The sequence below is a fragment of the Pteropus medius genome, unplaced genomic scaffold (assembly GCF_902729225.1).
Source record: "Pteropus medius unplaced genomic scaffold, Ma_sr-lr_union100, whole genome shotgun sequence".
Classification (NCBI taxonomy): domain Eukaryota; kingdom Metazoa; phylum Chordata; class Mammalia; order Chiroptera; family Pteropodidae; genus Pteropus; species Pteropus medius.
In genome coordinates this window covers 3,715,283-3,733,851 of record NW_024343733.1, presented here as the reverse complement: position 1 = coordinate 3,733,851, position 18,569 = coordinate 3,715,283, and the positions used below count along the sequence as shown (strand labels likewise).

General features: G+C 47.6%; 1 protein-coding gene across 1 annotated transcript in view; it reads left to right on the top strand.

Annotated features, from left to right (window-relative positions):
* NOS1 (nitric oxide synthase 1) overlaps positions 1 to 18,569 on the top strand; it is a 99,179-nt gene that overhangs the window by 26,563 nt on the left and 54,047 nt on the right. Inside the window, exon 3 of the mRNA XM_039868257.1 lies at positions 10,143 to 10,269. Coding sequence (XP_039724191.1) covers positions 10,143 to 10,269 — 127 coding nt within the window. The remainder of the gene's footprint in view (positions 1 to 10,142; positions 10,270 to 18,569) is intronic.

Sequence of the window (18,569 nt, the reverse complement as noted above, 5' to 3'; positions counted from 1 at the left end):
GTGTTTGTTAACCTTGCACGTAGTGCGATTGTTTGACCAAAAGCAGCCGAAAAAAGGCTTATTTCGGAGGAGGTAAAATTTGGGAGAAAGTGACGCAGGGCTCCATGAAACCCATTAAGGTCACTGGTTCTGAGGATCAGGACTGTCGAATGACAGATAGTACATGTTCCCTAAGCTCAGTGCTCGCTCATGCCCTTGCTGGACTCAAAGCCCTTCCATTTCTTTAACAAATATTTTGAAATGCAAAATGCCAGAAGCTAATAACGCATGGCTCATATAACCTACCCACACTTCACATGGTTAAAATCAATATAATGCCCTAACTATAAAATAAAAGAAGACAGAGCATAAAAGTAATTCATGATTAAAGAACCTATAATTTAATATATCAGTGCACAGGCATGACTCCTTCAGAACGGTCAGGTGTTTGCGCCCAAAGATAGAATTTTGCGGCAAACACGACCGCGTCAAATGCAGATTGACACAGGTGTGTTGTTCTGGCAACTCGGATGCCACCAGCAGCGTCGCCTTGGTGACGTGATTGTTCCGAAATGGCGGACGGCTCCTGATAAAACAACGTCTCGTCTTTCTTCGATTTAGTTGCAATAGCGGCACGCATGGAAAATTAAGTATATTTTAAGGCCTTATTTAGGTATAAGACCGGACTGGGATCGTGGCTCAGGAATTTAAGCATGTGTTTGGTTTCGTGTTCTATCTGTGTGGATGTCCAAAAGTTGTGTGACAGGACCCTTCCTCCTTGTGTGGGTTTGTCCCTGGCATTGCAAGATGTCCAGCACCCCAGATGCCACCTCCCTCCTGTCGTGATGCTACGAGCACTCTCCACATCATCGTAACAACCAAAAGTGCCCCCACTAATTGCCAGACCGCCTCCTAGGGGCTGAAACAAGTGCCTTGTTAAGAATCAGTGTCCTGAGTCAGGAAGCGGAAGCCCAGAGACAGATTGTCTTTGGGGGTTACTCTCGGGGCTGTCAGGCTGGGGATATTTCAGGCCCCTCAGAGCCCATGGTTGCTTAGAAATTACTCATCCTCCCAGAGGCCTCTCCACCCAGGCTACTTTTGGGGGTGGGGGTCGGAACTGGCATCTTGGATGCTGGATGAACAAACAGGAGACAGCGATGCAGAGCCTCACATCCAGGTCACACTCACCAGCCTGTGGCGTCTGGAGTCCAAGCAGAGGCTGGTGCCATCGCTGGTTCTCAGCAGTGCCCCTGACCTTCTGCTCTCTTGGCCTCGTTCCCTCCCCTCCCTCGTTCCTCTTAAACACCGACTTATGCTCCTTCTCCATCTAGTCCCTTCCTTCCCTGGGGCATCCCTGATCCTGTTGTTTGGGGGGACTGGCCTTTATCAGGGTGGGGCCGGAGGGAAAGCGATGTTTAGTTTAGACACAGCCTCATCTCTTCACCCCTGCGGGGAGGTGGCCCTGGCGGGTGGTGGCACATGTGAGGGAGTGTAAGGAAGAACAATCCGGGGGCATCTGGGGCCTTCTGCACTTGGGAGCGGTCACTTTAAAATGCTGCATATCAGAGGATATCCAGGTTGTCAGCTTGCTGCCCTGAAGGAGGGTTCTAAAGAGGCCAAGGTCCCTGGTCCAGCGTCCATCTGGACCAGCCGGTCAGCCTGGCCCTGTGCTCTGATAACTTCCCCACTCGTAGGGCACTCGGTTACTTACAGATTACCTTCTTGCATGAATTCGGCTCCCTAAGTAGGACGTGCTGTTGTAGCCCCCTTTTATAGACGACGGAACTGAAGCTCAGAGAGGTGAAGCAACTCGCCCGGGGTCACACAGCACTGTCCTGGTTCTACCTACAAATCACACAGTGAGTTCAAGAGAAAGCAGGCAAGAGAGTGTGGCTGGAGGCACAGAAGTCAGTTTTAACCCTAGAGAATCAGCTTAATTGCAGGGAGGAGGCCTCCTTCTGTGACAAGCCTGAGGTTGGTTTGGGGGAATTTGTTTGTGGTATAATTGGTATAGAAGATTATATATACATATCAGGTGTACGAAATTACAGATCGATATTCATATACACTGACAGTGTTCACCACTGTCAGTCTAGTTGCCGTCTATCACCAGACAGTTGATTTCTTTGTCCATTTCTCCCTGCCCCCACCCCCGTTCCCTGTTTGGTAACCACCAATCCGTTCTCTGTATTGTTTGTTTCTGTTTGTTTTGCTTTTTAGATTTCACATGTATGTGAAATTATACAGTTCTTGCCTTTCTTCATCTGATCTATTTCAGTTAGCATCATGCCCTCAAGGTCCATCCGTGTTGCCACAAATGGCCCGAGTTGTGTAATCATTATGCTCAACCTCTGCAGAGCATTCCAGGTGGGCCTGGCCTCATGCGAAGGTCTTTACATCAGGATATTGGTTTGTTCTTCATGGCACCCTCTTTTCCTGATAAGGAGACCAAGGCTCACAGAGGCACAGTTACCTGCTCCGGGTCGCACAGCTAGCAAGCGACAAAGCCAGGGCTTGACTCCGAGCCCATGCTCTTGGTCTCGGCTGACTTTGTAGACCGCGCTGTTAGCCACAGTATACTTGACCTTTAAACCATCAAGTTTCTGAGGACATCAGAATAGTTTCTGAGTTTAAAAGGGAAACTGAGGTCCTGAGGTCCCATCTACCACAGACAGCAGCCCTGGAGGACCAACCTAGACTGGCCAATGACAGCACTGGTTCCCGGTCTGTCTGCATTAGAGCATCTCTCCCCTGCTGCATGTGACATGCCTCGTACCGTCGAATCCCTCCAGTGGCATTTTTCAGCTAAGGAATTAAATCCGAGAACGTTGCCTTTACAGAGACTCTCAGTGCAACTGTTCATCCTCTCCTTGCCCGTTTGAACGTGAGCGGCTTCCCCAGTCCATCCTTCCCTGAGTAGGGGAGAGAGGTGCTAGTCCTCGGGTCACTACGCTTACATCACAACCTCTCTCCATCAGTGTCCCTGCCATCTCATCACCCGGCCACCCAGCTCCTTAATCTGGAATAAGCCCATGAATTGTGTGTAACTCAGGGCTTCTCACAGTCTCTCATTCAACGAATATTTACTGAGCATCTATTCTGCCCCAGGTACTATCCTCAGAACTGGGGGATCCACTGCCCCCATGATGAACTGCTGCCTTTATGCCGTCAGATCATAGACAAGAGATGAATAATAAACAAGTAGACGCATGCAGTCCCTTTAGATCATGATACGTGCTATGAAGGAAATAAAATGATGATTTGAAGCAAAGTGGCTTGGCGTTGGATAGAATGCGAGATCGGAGGGTCATGAAAGGCCTCTCTGAAGAGCCACCATTTGTACTGAGGCCAGAAGGTAAAGACCATGTGCAATCCAAGGAAAGGTGTTCCTGGCAGAGGGTACAGCAGGAGCAGAAGCCCTGGGGCAGGAGCGAGTTTGGGATGTTCAGGGAGTTTAAAGAAGGCCCGTGGGCCCTGAGCGTAGTGAGTAGAGGGACGGTAGTAGGCAGCGAGGTCGGACGTGTGAGCAGGGGCCATCCACCCTCCTACCGTCATGCTACCCCGGCCACCATCCACTCATTATATCATTGTCCTATGGTCGCTGTAGAAGATTACCGCAGACTTGGTGGCTTAAACCAACACACGTTTATTCTCTTACAGTTCCATGGGTCTTAAGGCTGGAGGCTCTAGAAAATAATATGCTTTCTTGCCTCTTCCAGCTTCTAGAGCTGCGTTTCTTGCCTTTCTTGGCTCACGGTCCCTTCCTCCATCTTCAAAGCCAGCGGCGTAGCATCTTGCTCCCATCATCACATGGCCTTCCTCTTTCATAGTCACATCTCCCTGTTTCCTTCTCATGGGGACACGTGATTGTAATTAGGGCCCATCCAGATAATCCAAGATAATCTCTCCATATTCAAGATCCTTAATTTACTCATACCCGCAAAGACTCTTTTTCCATGTAAGATAACAAATATGGGTTTCAGGGATCAGAACTTGATATCTTTGGGGCCATTCTTCAGCCTCATTCCAGGGGGAAGAACTCGAATATCCCTTTAGATCAGAGGTCACAAACTAGGGGTCAAAGGTCACACCTAGTTCTCCTACAAGTTTTATTTGGCTGGCAGAGTTTTCCAAAAAAGTGAATTTGCAGCAAAATAGAAAAACCAAGACATTTCACATTAAAACTGGTTTCCAGCCTCTTAAAAGAAAATATCAAAAGAGCCATTAGAGCAAAGTCCACATCCTGGTGAGATCATCAGCCTTGGGAGCTGGGCAGGGGCTGTCATGGGCTCTCCAGTTTCCCAGGATCCAAACTGAGCCCCGTGCACCCAGCCAGGACCCTGTAGACATAGGAGTTTGAGAATCGCACCCAGCTCTCGTGATATGAATAATTAGAGTTATGGCTGTTTCTGAGCCTGGAGGCCCTCGCCTCACTTCTTAGCTACAGCATTCGCCATAGAATTCTGACTCTCGAGACCAGGCTTTTCTCTTGATCAAGACCTTTTTCCCCTCCAGTGTGATGACATCTAGGAGGAAGTCTTTGCAGAGCCCAGAGTCTTGGTTTCCACGGTCCTCAGGTCTTCCCGCTGTAACTCAGCTCCCTGCCTGAGCGAACAGTGGGAGGCAGAAACCAAAGGCTGTTGGAGTGTGGAAGGCAAGAAGGGGGTGGGGCGGGGTTCAGAAAGAGTGTGGTGTCTGCCGAGAGACACTAGCAGGGCTTCCTGCCAGGACCAGCTGCTCCTCAGCAGCCTCCTTGCCTGCTTGGCCTGAGCGGGCGGCTCCACTGCAGGCTGTGCCGTGCACACAGGCCTGGCCCAGCTGCTCCCCTTCTGGGTCCTCAGGATTGGTTAGCAGTCAGCAGCAGGGTGACCAGTATTTACGCAAACTTTCTGTGGAGTCAGGCCCAGGACCCCGGTCCTTGCCGTGGGAGAGGCCCTGGCTTCCAGGAAGCCTCAGTTGGAAGGGTCTGGCAAAGGTTCCCAGAAGGTTTAGAGTGTGATCGTCCACCTGGCAAGGTGGAAAAAAGAGGACTTTAGTTTAGTCCTTGCCAAAAAGCGTAGAAGACGCTCACCGGGCGGGCGGAAGACAGAGTCCCATACCTGGTCTTACGGGGGGAGGGGAAGCAGCCGGGGAACTGAGGAGAGGGGGCTGGAGGAAGGAAATGAGAGAGAGAGGGTGACATTCCTGGCCAGGAGGGAGCCTGCTGTTCACTGCCAGACTCGGGCCCAGAGCACTCCTGGGGAGACAGGTTTTCAAGGGTGTCCGCGTACCATGTGGGGTGCTGCTGACAAAGTGGGTTCCAGGTTCCCACATACACACATTACTTTATACTCTACAGGAGGTGGCTCAGGTGAATTTTAACAAGCCCCTCGGTTGATTCAGATGTACCCTTAAGTTTGAGAACCACCGACCGTGACCACGTGATGGCTTTGAGGATACTGTTCTACCTCGAATGCCAAGTCCACTAGAGGATGGCCTTTCCAGTGGTTTAAGTTCACCTGAGAGGAGGCGGGAGCCACTTAGTGAAGGCAGGGTCCTTGATCCCATCCGGGAATAAGGGACAATTAAGAAATAAATTCTCCTCAGTCCTTGGGCGGGATAGTGCAAGGTTGAGACCAGGAAGTGTGAGATCGGGGTGCTCAGCCACACCTAGGCCATGTTTCTCTATAGGGAAGAGTGTATTTTGCCCCCTTCCCAAGGGGACATTGAGCATTATCAGGAGACATTTTTGGTTAGCACAACTGGCGAGGGGTGGAAAGGTGGGTGTTACTGACATCTAGTGGGTAGAGGCCAGGGATACTGCTAAACAGCCTACAATACACAGGACACTCCCCACCAAGAGGAAGCGTCCAGCCCCAGATATCAGTAGATCCCAGTTGAGAAACAGATCTGAACTGAAACCACTCAGGTGGTGGGTGAGACCAGGACTCATGAGCGCTCACAAAGGAGCGTCACCATCCATTCTTCTCAGAAGTCAAGACAAGCCCCATCCACCTCCATCTGTGAGCTCCCAAAATATGTATTTAAGTGAGGAAATGATATATTAGATTTATCAAAATTGCATTAAACAAAGAAATACATTCAACACCTCTACCTCATTTGGAGGAGATATCCAACATCTAAATTTGAAATTCTTCACAAGTGTGAGGTCCAAGCAAATGGCTCTGACTTTGAAGCTAATCCCACTGAGCTTCAGTTTCCTTACTTGTCAATGGTGATAACCACAGCTCATGTCTAGTTAGTGCCAACTACATGCTAGGCATTTGACTTGCATGACCTTATTTAATCTCCAGGAGAGGGGGGCATGGAGTGGGTTTTGAAGGATGAGTAGGAGTTAGCTCTCAGCAGGGGGAAGATGTAGGAGTGGGTATGGTATGTTCCTTAGGAAGAGGGGAGAGTGGATATGAGTGTTGACAAAGATGGGAGGTAGGAGTCTGGCAAGCAAGCAGAGAATTCTCTAATTCCTAGGCTCCATGAACAGATAGTGCCTTGTCCAATACTATAACCACTAGCCACCTACGGCTATTTAAATTTAATTACAGTTCAAACAAAATCAAACATTTAGTTCCTCACTGACAATAACCACATTTCAATTGTCCCATGTGCCCAGCGGCTATAATACTGCACAGTGCAAATGGAAATGTTTCTGTCATGGCAGAAAGTTCTACCAGACCACACTAGATTAAAGGGATCGTGACTGTTTTATACAGAGCTAGCATTTTTTTCCTCTCTGTTTCTGTCTGATCAACCCATAGGCAAATTAGTCAAACCAATAGCAGGTACCACACAGCTAAGCACTATAAGCTTTATCTCATTTAACCATTGCAGCAGCCCCGTGAACTAGGTATTATTATTAACTAACACTATTTTAGAGCTGAATAAACTGAGAATTAGAAAGGTTGAGTATCCAGAATATCCAAAGTTTCACAGCTTATAACCAGCAACACCAAGAGTTTGACCCAGTTTCACCCAATCCACAGCCCGTGTTCTTAACCGGCAGGCTACACTGCCCACACGAACCGATCAAGTCCCACAGTGAGCAAATTCATGACAACAAGCCAGGTATCTTCCTCGGACCCGCTTATCACTGACAGAATAGGGGCTGGGAATCTACATAAATCTCCTTCTAATTTTGCCCCAGGATGAATAGAAGCAAAACAGCTCAACCTGCATGTTCCCCATGGTGCCATATTGAAAATATTCTTCCCTTGCTCGTCACACAGGACTCTTAAATAAATTCGTGTTGACAAAACACTTCGAGTGCATTATTTAAACAAAGTTGCTAAAGGCTTAAAAAAGAAAAAAAGAGAGGATGATGATAAAAGCAGCTCTCTCGGCAGATGCACACACGATAAGCCATGTGAGTCATTTCAGAGTTGCCTAGGTAATTGTACCCTGTAATTTTTGTAAACTGGCCTCATTCCGTGAGAGATGTTAGATTACTTGCTCTTTCGCCTCTGGCTTAGCATGAGCATCCTGACTAGTTTTTCCTATCTCTGTTTTTAAAAAGGGAGGTTCTGAGCTGAGCATCAATAAGACCTAGTTTTCAGATCCCAGCTCTGCTCTGTGCTTGCTGTGGGACCTCGGGAAACTTACATAACCTCTCTGGGCTCAGTTTTTGCATCCATAAAAATGGGCTTTTAATGTCTGTGGAGAGTAAATGAAATAACTTCTGTGCAAGTACATTACAGATGCTCTCAGATAATAACTTCTTCCCTCCTCTGCTGAATCCCCATTTATGGTCATGTGATATCATAGCATCTGGAGTGTCAGAGATGAGAGGGAGCTGAGTGACATGAATAGCAGCCCTCTCAACAGACAATTCCTCTGTTTACCACCATGTAGGTAAACCATCGACTTGGGTTCTATAATCAAGAACCATTCCCGGTGTGTTTTGGTGATATCTTAGAGGGTAAAATAGTATGTTCCCTCTGAAAACTGCAGATCTCTCCAAGCAGAAGAGAGAAAGTGGCTTTGACGTGAGCCACCAGGACCCAAATCAGCAACTGGAGTGGCCACTCAGGGCTGTGCACTCGCTTGGGCCCTGACTTCTGTCATCCCAAATGACTGTCAGCTCCAGATGGGGGTGGAGGGCGGGGGAGTCAGGAGAAATGATGGAGCCAGGACCAGGAGTCCCCAAAGCCAGGAACATAGAACAGAGGGCTAGACAAGGGCCAGCCTGGATGCCTGGGACCAAAACCGAGATGGGCTACAGAACAAGCCACAGTGCCCAGAATTGGGGAACAGACAGATGCGCTGGTGTAAAACTGGAGAGGGGGCCTTAATAAGAGGTAGGTTGTCAGAAGCAGGAGGTCAGCTCTTGGAGCTTAAGAGAACAAAAATGAGGTGGGGCTGGTCGGGAGATCTGGATTTTTTAAACCATCAAAATGTTCGCTATATCTATGAGTTTATTTCTATTTTGTTTGTTCATTTATTTGGTACTTTAGATTCTACATATAAGGGAAATCATATGGCACTTGTCTTTCCCTGACTTACTCCACTCAGCACAATACTCTCTTGGTCCATCCATCTTGTAGATGGCAAGATTTCATTCTTCGTTGTGGATGAGTAAGGTTCCATTGTATGTATGGACCACTTCTTTATCTATTGTAAATAATGCTACAGTGAACATATGAATTCACATGTCCCTCTGAAGTAATGTTTTGCGTTTATTCAGATAAATACTTCAGATAAATAAATCTTCAGATAAATTGCTACCCCAGCTTTTTGTTTGTTTGTTTTCATTTTCATGAAATATCTTTTTCCATCTCTTTACTTTCAGTCTATATGTGTCTTTTAATCGAAAGCGAGTCTCTTGTAGGCAGGAGATCTAGATTTTAAATGCAAAGTCAGTCCTGTCTCAGAAGATGGCCAGCCTTTGGAACCAAGCTGAGATAGCTTCCTCCTAGATCTATTCGAGTTCAAAGGCCAGGAGCCAGGAAAGCTTCATGGTTAAGAAATCAGTCTCTAGAGTCAGGAACAAGCCTCGGTTTGAATCCCAACTCCACCGTCACTAGCTGTGTGTCTTAGGATGGTGATTTAACCTCTCTGAGCCTCAGTTTCCTCATCTGGTGATGATTGCGAAGATGATGGTGGTGGTAATTAAGATGCTGATGATGGTCATGAAAGAGAAGGATAGTGGTACTGATAATGATGGTTATGATGAATGATACGTGAAGGTGATTATAATGATGAGAGCGATTATGGCGATGGTGATGTGATAATGAGCGTGATGATAACACTGGTGATGATGGTGATGACGACTAAGGTGGTAATGATGGTTATGCTGATGAAGGGAAGAAGTCGGATGGTGTAGATTATGATAGTGATAATGGTGATGATCATGAGAATGATGGTGATGATCATGATGCTAATAAAGAGATAATAAAGAGAACCTCTGCTTCAGAATGGATGTGAAGAGTAGCCTGGAATATGTACTTTGATCAGCTTAGCTTCTGCCTCACCTCTGCCTTTTATAAAATGGTGATTAATAGTCATACCTCATAGGGTTATCACAAAGATTAAATGAACTAAAACATCCATCACGCGCGTAACACATAGTAAGTACTTAGTAAATGCTAGCTATCATTATAATAGTATTATTCCTTTTGTTGCTATAGTCCCATTATTTTCATAATCATTCCTGTTTATCCTGGGCTGGTATCATTAGTCTTATTATCAATGCCTTAGTCAGTGTTGGAATGACTTACCGGCCTGGCCCACAGAGCTGGTTTCCTTCCCTATTCCTCCTGCCTCCTACTTCCTACACCATTATGTCTGATGACCATTACTTTGTCCGGGGGTTCTGCAAGGAGATGGGCTTCCTACGTTCCTTAGGTCTATGAAGTGAGAGAGGGGTGGGGGAGGAGCAAAACTCATGGCATGGCCATCCCGAAGCGATGTCCACGAAGACGGGTGTGTGCTGGATGTTGGTGCCAGCTTCGGTGAGCTCACCTTTGTGTTTGACAGCGGGGCTGCCTTCCCACCTGTTGCTGGTGATCCTAACGAAGTAGCAAGCGGGCACCCAAAGCTGGCTGGCTCCACGTAGAGCCATGTGGGTGAACCTCGGAAGTTCTGGAATGACTCGGGATTTCCAGACCAGGGCAACCAGCTGGTCACTCCTGACTTCATGCTGTCCTCACTTCCCCCTCCTTGCCTTTCAGAGATCTGGACAGCAAGTCGCACAAACCGCTGCCCCTTGGTGTGGAGAATGACCGAGTCTTCAATGACCTGTGGGGGAAGGGCAATGTGCCCGTGGTCCTCAACAACCCGTATTCAGAGAAGGAGCAGGTGAGTGGGTGGTGCCAGCTGTGGGGTGGGGGCGGGAAGCTGGGGCCTGGCATAAGGATTTTGGCTTCAGTTTGTTTTGTTATCTTTGCGAGCTTGCCCTTTTTCCGATGTTAATTCTGTTTCTGCATTAAAGGCACTCACTTGGTCCTGAATTTAAAAGAGATAAAAAATACACGGTGAAAAGTTTTCCTCTCTCCACTAATCTCAGCCATACAGTTCCCCTCCCCAGAGGCAAGCAATACTCATCATTTTTGTGGTACTTTTAGCAATATTTTATGCATAGATAAATACACACGTGTATTCACATTTTTACATAAATGAGAGCCCGTTGTACGCATTGTTTTGCATCTTGCTTTTTCACTTGTCCACCTATTTTGGAGATAAGTCCTAATTAGTAGGTAAAGAGAGTCCTGGCTCTTTTTCACGGCTGCATAATTTTCCATTGCATGGCTCTGTCATATTCACCGAGCCAGTCCTCCAAAGGACACTTAGGTCCATTGCCAATATTTTGCTATGCCATTGCTGTAACGAATGATACTGAATAAATAAATACCTTATTTGGCACATGGGTAGGCTCATCAATAGAATAAATTCCTAGAAGTGGAATTGTTTGGCCAAAGGTCATATTCACTTGTGATTTGGGTGGAAACTGAGAAATCGCTGACCATAAAGATTGTACCAATTCTACCAGCTAAGGAGGAGAGTGATTGTTTCCCCACAGCCTCGCCAGCTCTGTGTGTTATCAGCCTTTTCAGACTTTGCCTATTTGCCAACATGTATTTTGGCAGCCTTTTGCTCACCTGCTCAGGTAGCTATCAGACCAAGTCAAAGTGACCTTAGCAAAGCATGTGAATTTCCCACCCCTCCTCTGCGTTGCAGTGAAGTACAGGTAGACTGACCAGCGGGACGTCATAACGCGGGTGGTCCAGGCCACTCAGGAGATCATTTCCTTTCTTCCTTCCCCCACAAGCCCTAGACGACACAGGCTAGGTTGCCAAGCTCATTCTTCTGGTACATGATCTATGGCACCTTTCACCATCAGTGCATCTAAGCCATGACTCAAAGCCTCTCCACAAAGCTTCACAGGGGAGGATGGGACATTGCAGAGCCTCAGTGGGAAGTGCTTTCCTCAGCTGCCGATGGCTGGCCAGGAAGATAACATGAGGGATTCTGCAGTAGGTCAGACCCATGCTCCCACCGGATAATTACTCACCTCTGGCGGTGACACCTGGGAACATTTGGAGGACAGCCCACTTGCAGATGTCTATTATGCTGCCTCAGAAATCAAGGTCACACGGTGAGCCTGAGGGGACTATTATCCATTGATTGAATGAACGAAGAAAGTTAATTTTTTCTTTATATTTTTTTTCTTCATTGAAAATAAAGAGGTGTGGAATGATGCAAACCCTCTCAAGACAAAGGACAGAAAGAGACAACCTCGTGTCAGTTCCAGGCTGTAGACTTGATCTGTTAGGTCTGCACTGTCTTATCCTAAGAGACCATTTAGATATGTACTTTGAATTTATTGCCAATATTTCAAAATTTTTTATATAAATATATCGACAACTTCTCTTTCAAATGTGGACAGTCTGGCTACATTGAGCCTATATTCTTATGAGGCAATCATCTCCTGGACGGTGTAGCAGCTGCCTCTCTAGACGGGTCATGGGCTCTCTGGTTTGCCACAATCTCCACCTCTCCCTACTGTGTCCCTCTCATTAAGTTAGGATGAAAGTTTAATCTTTTTGTATCTGTGTCTTTATTATAAGTGGTAGGTAGAGATTGACTGAGAGGTTCATATCTTTGGGGGAAGATACGAATGGTTTCATGTTTTATGAAAGTGAAGAATATTCTTGTGTGCTTAGCGTGCAACCTGGTGTTCTGTCTTGAAATTACTTAGCCTGCTTGGCTGACTTACTTTACCTACCTGCCCCTCCAGGGATCACAGTTGGTAACTGCTGGTTTGCAGTAACCCCCGAGATCTGGAGTATAGGGGAGAAGTAGAGGAGGCCTTGACCCCACCAGAAAGACCCTTAAAGTCCTGCTGAAGTCTGGGCAATAGCAGGAGGGGGGCCATTTCCTTTCACGCCATCTACTTTGGTTAGACAGTGACAGCTTGAAAAACATAACCTTGAACTTCAAGCCTGGGGGGTGGGGATCAATAATGGGACAGGGGCAAGCATGATCAATAGGACCACTGGCCGCCTTCGCAGGGCATCATTGTGCGGTGGTCAGTGTCTTAGTCCTTGAGGGCCTCAATAACAGAATACCATAGACTGGGTGGCTTATAAACAACATAAATTTATTTCTCACGGTTCTGAAGCTGGGAAGTCCAAGATCAAGGAGCCAGCAGATTCAAAGTCTGGTGCAGGCCTGCTTCCTGGTTCATAGACAGCTGTCTTTTTGCTGTGTCCTCACATGGTGGAAGGGACGAGGGCACTCTCTGAGGTCTCTTCTTATAAGGGCACTAATCCCATTCATGAGGGCTCCACCCTCTTGACCTCACCACCTCTCAAGGGCCTCACTGCCCAATGCCATCACATTGGGGATTAGGTTTCAACGTGAGAATTTCGGAGGGAGACAAACATCCAGTCTATAGCAATCAAGGAGACCCAAATGCCTTTGAGTCTCTGCAAAAATGGCAATTTCTTGTCCTTGGAGAAGAAGGAAGGGTTCTGAAGACTAAACCCTCCTGTGGTTAAGATGGCCAGATAGCCTTGGACATGGGAGCCTCGTGCTTCCAGAGGTAGCGCTTGGCATCTACTTTCCATCCTCAGCCATCACCGAGCCCTCAATGTAGCCCATGAGCCAAAAAAGCCCAAAACCACTGGCCTGTGAGATCACCCTGGCTCTGTTGTCTGAGACTCGATTTTCCAAACACCCCTCAGAAATAGAGCTGAAAGGAGCAGAGACCCCAGCATCCAGTTATGTTTGCATCTCAGAGCTAAGGAGGTGCCCTGTTTACCTCCCGCTGGACAGCTCTGTAGCCACGGGCCTCAGACATATTTTGCAGGCTGAGCAAATTCATAAAAACGTCAATGTTCTTCTTTCCGACCTGAAAGGTCAGCTCCTACGCTAGCACACCCTCTACCTGCTCAAAGCCTCTTTACCTGGAGCCTCTGGAACCAGCTTCCTTCCTCCCAGGTGCAACCCACATTTGCTGCTTTTTCAAGCGTTCATCGTGGGGGTTAGCCTTGTTAATAACACAAAGAGAGACCCAGCCACTACCTGAGTCAGGAAGGCAGGAGACCGTGGACCAGCAGCCAAATTGCATTTTCCCCAAGGACTGGGCAAAAGGCAGCAGAGCCCAAGTGGAGCAGGATGGTTGCAGGCTACCCATGAGCAAGGACTTCCTGACTCTGAAATCTATCAACTCTTCGAAAGAATGGTGAGGTCTGTCCCGTCCTCCTCGATGCTCTCTTTTGTCCAAATGCAAGGAAAATCAGCCTCAGAGACACCTTCTGTGGAATAAGTCTCAGAAGGCTGAGCTGTTAATCTCTAGCTAGTGGTCATTTCTCTTGTTAATAGGTCAGCGGTGAGTAGGGCCAGTGAAATTTGAGTCCCTGGTCACCAAACCATGCTGTGTGAGTGACTGTGATGCTCGTCTTTAACACCCCCTTGCAAATTGTATCTGGCCTGGGCTGGTAGTTAGAATGAATCAGTATGCCCATCGCTATTCAGCCCCCACCTGCCATGTGCACAGCTCAAACACTGTCCTCCCTGCCCTTGAGACCTTCACAGACAAATGTGGGGAGACGGACAGTTCATCCCAGAATAGAGAGGGACTCAAAATGCTGTGGGAACATAAATACCTCAGCAGGTATCAGGAAAGGTTTGCCCAAGGAGGTGACGTTTGGTCTTGGTTTCGAAGACTCGTAGGAGTTTGCCTGGAAGAAACCGGGGAAAGATGCGATAGTAAAAGGAACAGCTGTGGCTGATACACTGCATTTTTTCTCCGGCTGAGGATCATTGTTAGATTTCTGAGGTTGTCTTGAGTGTTAATACATCGGAGACACATAGTGAGTTTTGACACCATTCATAATAATCCTCTTAAGCGAAAATGCGAACCTGATTAAATGTCACGAGAAATTGCTGCTGCCCATTCTCCCTGCAAGACTTTAGGATTTGATTCGAGCCCTCTCGCCCTCCCTTGTTATTAAGCATCTATTTCCTTTGCCTGCCTGATCTGCTCTCCTAAGGGCTAAGGGGTGGAACCGTGCCAGGCTTGAGGGTAGAACATCTATTTTCAGATGCTAATTAAGCATCAGTCTAATCCTCAGTGGGGGCGAAGGGGTCTTGGGCTCAGGGGGGAATTGAGAGTTCCATTTGGGGTTCTTCTCTCTTATTCAGCCTGCTGCCCCTCTCTCCAGCCTCTCACTGACAAAGGCTGCTGGTCCTTGCACATCCACTCCCCCCTCCCACCACCTCACCGGGAGCCTGGCACTTCCTCACCCCTGGGGACCTAGGGCTTGCTGGCTGCCTTCCAAATGTCAAAATCTGTCGAGAAGCTTTTCTCTCCTTCCAGGTGTCAGCATCACCCCAGCCTCTCTGGAGAGCTCCAAATTATGAGGCAAGTGGGGAGTGCATGTGGGTCCCCAATTTTCAAAGGATCAGAGGTCACCAGGGCCCCTCGCTCCAGGAGCGCACACCTCAAACTGGCCAACCGGTGCCGGTTTTGCCGAAAACCCAAAATGGGGCAGCCAGACCCAGCTAGGCTGTGTGTGAATGAAGGTAAACCCTGCAGAACACTCTGCCTCTCAGTGACAACTCGGCATGCCGCAGGGGGACCTTTTAAGTCAGCCCCGACTCCCTGCAAATTAATGATGTCGGGATAAAAATAACAATAATGCTGATATTCATACCACCTTGTAGGGGTGTGGCCATTCTAACCCTCAGACTTACCCACAGCCCTGGGCCAAGCACTCAGCTCTGGGGGGCAGCCCACGTTCCGCCTCTTCTCACTGGTGACCTTGGTCAGACAACTAATTAATATCTGTTCTGACCTTCATTTCCTAACAGGGACTAATAGATTCATCAAGCTATGGGAAGGATAAAGTGAGATAACGTATGAGATGATAGCATCACTTATAGCAGTAACAGCTAAGGTTTGTTGAGCCATGTCAGGCGTGGTGCTAAGCGCTGGAGGCCCTTGGTCTCCCTTAATCCCCAGCCCAACCCAATGAAGTCCTAGTGCTGTCCTCACTTTACAGATGAATAAACTGAGGCACAGAGGGTTTAACAGCTTAATGAAGGTCACATGACTAGTAAGCGGGAGGGAGAGATCCGACTTGAACCCAGGCCAGTGGAGCCCGAGCCCACTCTTAACTCTACAGAGCCTGGCACTGACTAAGTGCTCCCAAAATGTGTATTATTATTGTTGTTATTTGGTTAATTATTGCTAAGTTAGGTTTTATATTGCTGATTTAAATAGAGCTATATGACTAATTGCTGTATCGCTAATGTGAGGCAGATAGGGCAAGAAGCACTCTTCCTGTTTTACGGATGGCACCCTTGTGGCCCAGAAAGGGAAAGCGAGCATTCACAGAGTCCAGGTGACAGACCTGTACCTCTATCCCTGTACGACCACCTCATCATCCTAGTCAATCATTCGAATCAATGTTGCATATGTTATTTATGCCTCTTAGAAGCCAGGCTCTGGGAGCACACAGAGGAGAAAGCAGTAAGTGGAAAAGCAGGAACTTTGAGAGCCTGGATTCCATCCACGCCCAGCCCTGTTGCCTGTGAGATATTAATGGAAGGAGAGCCATTTGACCTCTTAGAGCCTCTGTTTCCACATCTAAAAAATGGGTGACCATGACAATGCAACGAACCAGTGGATGCACAAGGACCTAGCTAAGTTGGACACAAAATATAGGCATTTACTAAGTGTTATTCAAAACGAAATAGAATTGAACATGATCACTGACCTTAAGGAGCTCACAGCCGAAGCATCATCTTTTCATCAAACATTTGCCTTGACCTCCAGAAAGTGCCACTTCCAAGACAAACTACAGACAAAGACACACACACAGCCATTCTCTCCCTGTGAGGGTTGGGGATTTGTAGAACCACGCATGGACCTGTCCCCCACTGGCTGGCTCCGGCAGATCCCTTTGGCTCCATTTAGGCTGATATCTTGGGGTGCCTGCTGATAATAACTCCCTTCTCTAAGCCTCTTAGAAGCACTTGAGAAACCTGTGTTTTGAGATTAACTTCTCTCTCTGGGAGGGTACCCCAAATCCCTAGCTATAACTTGCTATGAAACTCACTTTTGCCCCCCCAACTCAATCAGGCCAGCTATCCCTTACCTTGATCTGGCTCATGAGTGGAGTTAGACACCCAGGTTGGATTGTTCCAAAAGCATCTTTCGTCCCCTCCTCTTTCTCAAGTTATCCACTGTTCCTGGGCATCTTCAACCAGGGAACAAAGGACCCTCCATAAAGATGCTTTCCAGGAATTTACAGTGAACAGTTCTCCCCCAGGCCCCCAAGCCAGCAGAATCCAAATCTTGCTGGTGTTTCTCTTTCCTCCACTCAAACCGTCACCTGCTCGGTGACCCCCAGAGTGTTTATAGGTCACTTAGCTGTGAAACCAACTTTCCGTGTCCTGTTGCCCTTGGTGTTCAGAACCAGGGTAGAGCCAGGAAGTGGGGCCTGAGTTGTTGGGCGTTTGGGTTCAGCCCTGCTGGAATTTCCACCTATTTTGCTAACTGTTTGTTTTAGTAGTGAGTATATTCAATGCAAGCTGTCCCAACTGTTGTCTGAGTGGGACAATGACATTCTGGTTCAGTAATCAGTGACATCACTGCATGCTCATTCATTGCATCAAAGTATATGCACATTTTTTCCCCCAGATAAGGCCAAGTTGGGTCAAAGTCATTTTTCCCTCCTCTCTTTGCAAATTGATACCAGTGACCAAAACGCCCTCCAAACAGATCCCAGAGGTCAGTAGATACCCTACCTACTTCCATTTTCTGAGAGTCCCAGGATATTTTAAAAGGTGAAAAGGTCAAAACATAATCATAAAGCTTGCGTATTTTAAATATTTACATTTAGCAAGTTAATGCTTTTAATAAACACACGCACGTACAGTACAGTGCAATGTAACGGGGGAAGGCCACCAGATCATTGTAGGATTTATTCTGAAATTAATTCGGAGCACACATATACATCGTAGTCTGGTAATGGGACCAAGTTTATAGTTGTGTAATACCATCTGGTCATCCCGTGACGTCACTGCCACTGTAAACATAAACCCGCTTGGAGAAAACCAACAATCTGACTTACAGACCCCTAATCTCCAGAGGCCCTCATCCGTGGACCCGAACTGTGCTGGGTCTGACTCTGAGCTCCCCCTTCCTTAATCCTCCTCCACAGACTGTAGAACAGCAACTGTTGAATCAGGGGAGAGGCAGAGAGAGGAGGTGGAAAGAATAAGCGATTTCAAGCTTCCGCGGAGTTATTATAAAGAGTGAATCACTTTAGAAATAATGCTTTGAATACACTACAAGGAAATTATATTCCGAGGTACTAAACACAGTTGGTTAAGTTTTATAAGTAGCAATTTTTTAATTGCACGGATGGGTGCGTACCTGCTGGTTTTCAGGTCTGCGGTTCTGGACCCTGAGCTGCGACAGCTCGTAACTGGGTTATCTTTGCAGCCACGAAGAGGTGGTACCCACAGGTTGGAGCTGTGCTGCGGGGAGCTGCAGCTAAGCGCACGGTGTGTGGCGTCTGGCCTCTGGTGTGGATGGCCTGCTGCCCAGCTCAACCCCAGTGTGCTGCCCTCATTCCAGGACGAGCCACGCAGGGCAGGTTGCTACAGGCCTATAATGAAGGAGCTGTCGCTGGTGCCAGCAGGGAAAGAATAAGAAGCTGCTTGCTTTGTACAGGTTTGGGCCTCGGCTCTGGGATTCGTTTCCTAGCTCTGTCTTAAGAAAGCACCATAAACCGGGTGGCTTAAACAACAGAAATCGATTGTCTCCCAGTTCTGGCGGCTGGAAGTCTAAAGTCAAGGTGTTGGCAGGGTTGGTTCCTTCTGAGGGCTGTGAGGGAGGGATCTGCTTTGGCTCGCAGATGGCCATCTTCATGTTCACATGGCTTTCTCCCGATGTGCGTGCCTGTCTCCACATTTCCGCTTTTTACGAGACACCCGCCCTATGGGGTTAGGGCCCACTCTAATGACCTCATTTTAATTTAATGACCTCATTAAAGACTCCCGATGAAGTCCTATCTGCGGTCTTATATATAAATCGGAGCAGGACATATAAATTGGGGAGGGACACAGTTCAACCCATGACA